This window comes from Sorex araneus, chromosome 4, assembly GCF_027595985.1.
Source record: "Sorex araneus isolate mSorAra2 chromosome 4, mSorAra2.pri, whole genome shotgun sequence".
Lineage (NCBI taxonomy): Eukaryota > Metazoa > Chordata > Mammalia > Eulipotyphla > Soricidae > Sorex > Sorex araneus.
In genome coordinates this window covers 74,946,839-74,948,493 of record NC_073305.1, presented here as the reverse complement: position 1 = coordinate 74,948,493, position 1,655 = coordinate 74,946,839, and the positions used below count along the sequence as shown (strand labels likewise).

Below are 1,655 nucleotides of genomic sequence, written 5' to 3'. Positions count from 1 at the left end.
CAACTGACATGGGCTCAATCCCACTGTGATCCCCCACGTCCTACCAGGCATGATCCCTAAGCACAGAGCCAAGAGCACTGCTGGGTGTGGCCCAAAAACCAAACTGGCCCCCCAAAATGATTTTTCAAATGAATAAATCATCTTGAGAGACTGATCTGAAACTAATTCATTATCTTAAGTGAATTGTGCTGTCTGTCTTCCCATATAAACTGTACCATGGGTAATCAAATAATAATAGGTTATGCATAACGGTTTTCCATTTAATAAATGAAAAAAGGAATTAAAAAATTATAATATCACTATTCTGCAGTCCCCGATGAATTAATAAATCCAGGCATTAAACATTTATACTATCATCACAAAGAGAGAGCTGGACCTTGTGTGGCATCCGGGTGAAAGAACCCACAGCGTTGGGTGATGAGTCTGAATCTGATCTGAACTCTGCATCTGGCTGCCCACTTTCAGAAATGTGAAGGACTAGAGAGATGCACTCAACTGAATCAGAAATAGGCATCGGCAAAATCTAGGATTCGTGAAACTGCGTGTCAAACTGTCCAGTTATTCAGTAAAAAGAAACAGCTGAGGATGGATTCTGTATATTAAAAGATACTTAAAAGTATGTAATGATATTTTTTAATGGACAAGACTGCGCTATGGTTTCTAGAATGTATATATGGAGAATAAGACCACAAAGTAGCAAAAAGGAGTGATCACTACCCAAAACAGGATCTCTACTCTGATCAGGAAGGAGTAGCCGGGCCGGATCTAGTGAAAATAGCTAAAATACTAGACAAGATAGATGAAAAACAAAAACAAAAAACGTTTTGGCCCTGCAGCCGCGGAACTGCGCGGAGGCGGAGGCACGGGTGCGTTCAAGATTCGGCTCCGCCTGCAATACACCGCCATGGCCGAGGGAGGCGCTGCTGCTGGAGGTGCAATGGGCGTGAAGACTGCGCTGCAAGAGGTGCTGAAGACCGCCCTCATCCGCGATGGCCTCACACGTGGCATCCGCGAAGCCGCCAAAGCCCTAGCCAAGCGCCAAGCCCGTCCTTGTGTGCTTGCATCCAACTGCGATGAGCCTATGTATGTCAAGTTGGTGGGGGCACTTTGTGCTGAACGCCAGGTCAACCTAATTAAGGTTGATGACAACAAGAAGCCAGGGGAATGGGTCGGCCTCTGTAAAATTGACAGAGAAGGGAAACCCCGTAAAGAGGTTGGCTGCAGTTGTGTTGTAGTTAAGGACTATGGCAAAGAATCACAGGCCAAGGATGTCATCGAGGAATACTTCAAATGCAAGAAATAAATAGTTTTGGCTCTTAAAAAAAAACGTTTTGGATAACTCATTTTCTGGTTGTACAGAGCAAAGGGAAGCCAACGGAGTGAGTTCTACAATCACCCTAGCGCACTTTCTGGGGAGACATACAAAGGGAAGGCAGAAAAGAGAACCCATTTTCATTAGCTGAGAAGAAAGTTTGGAGGTTCTAGGAAGCCAAAGTAGCTAGAGAACACTCGACAATGGACTGCAAAGGCGAGGGGCCAGCAGACAGTGTGCTAAGTACTGACCAGAGTCTCCTCAAATCCAGGGAAAGTGCCACTCCAAAGGAACCAGGTGGGCCTTTTCTGGAGCTCACACAGAAACGGGGGAAGACCAGCAT

At 45.6% G+C, this 1,655-nt stretch overlaps 1 protein-coding gene across 1 annotated transcript; it reads left to right on the top strand.

Moving 5' to 3' along the window:
• Nucleotides 1-904: 904 nt before the first annotated feature.
• Nucleotides 905-1,305, top strand: LOC129404383 (40S ribosomal protein S12-like). The gene has a single exon (XM_055136755.1). The coding sequence runs from the start codon at nt 905-907 to the stop codon at nt 1,301-1,303; it is 399 nt and encodes a 132-aa protein (XP_054992730.1). The 3' UTR covers nt 1,304-1,305.
• Nucleotides 1,306-1,655: the final 350 nt, after the last annotated feature.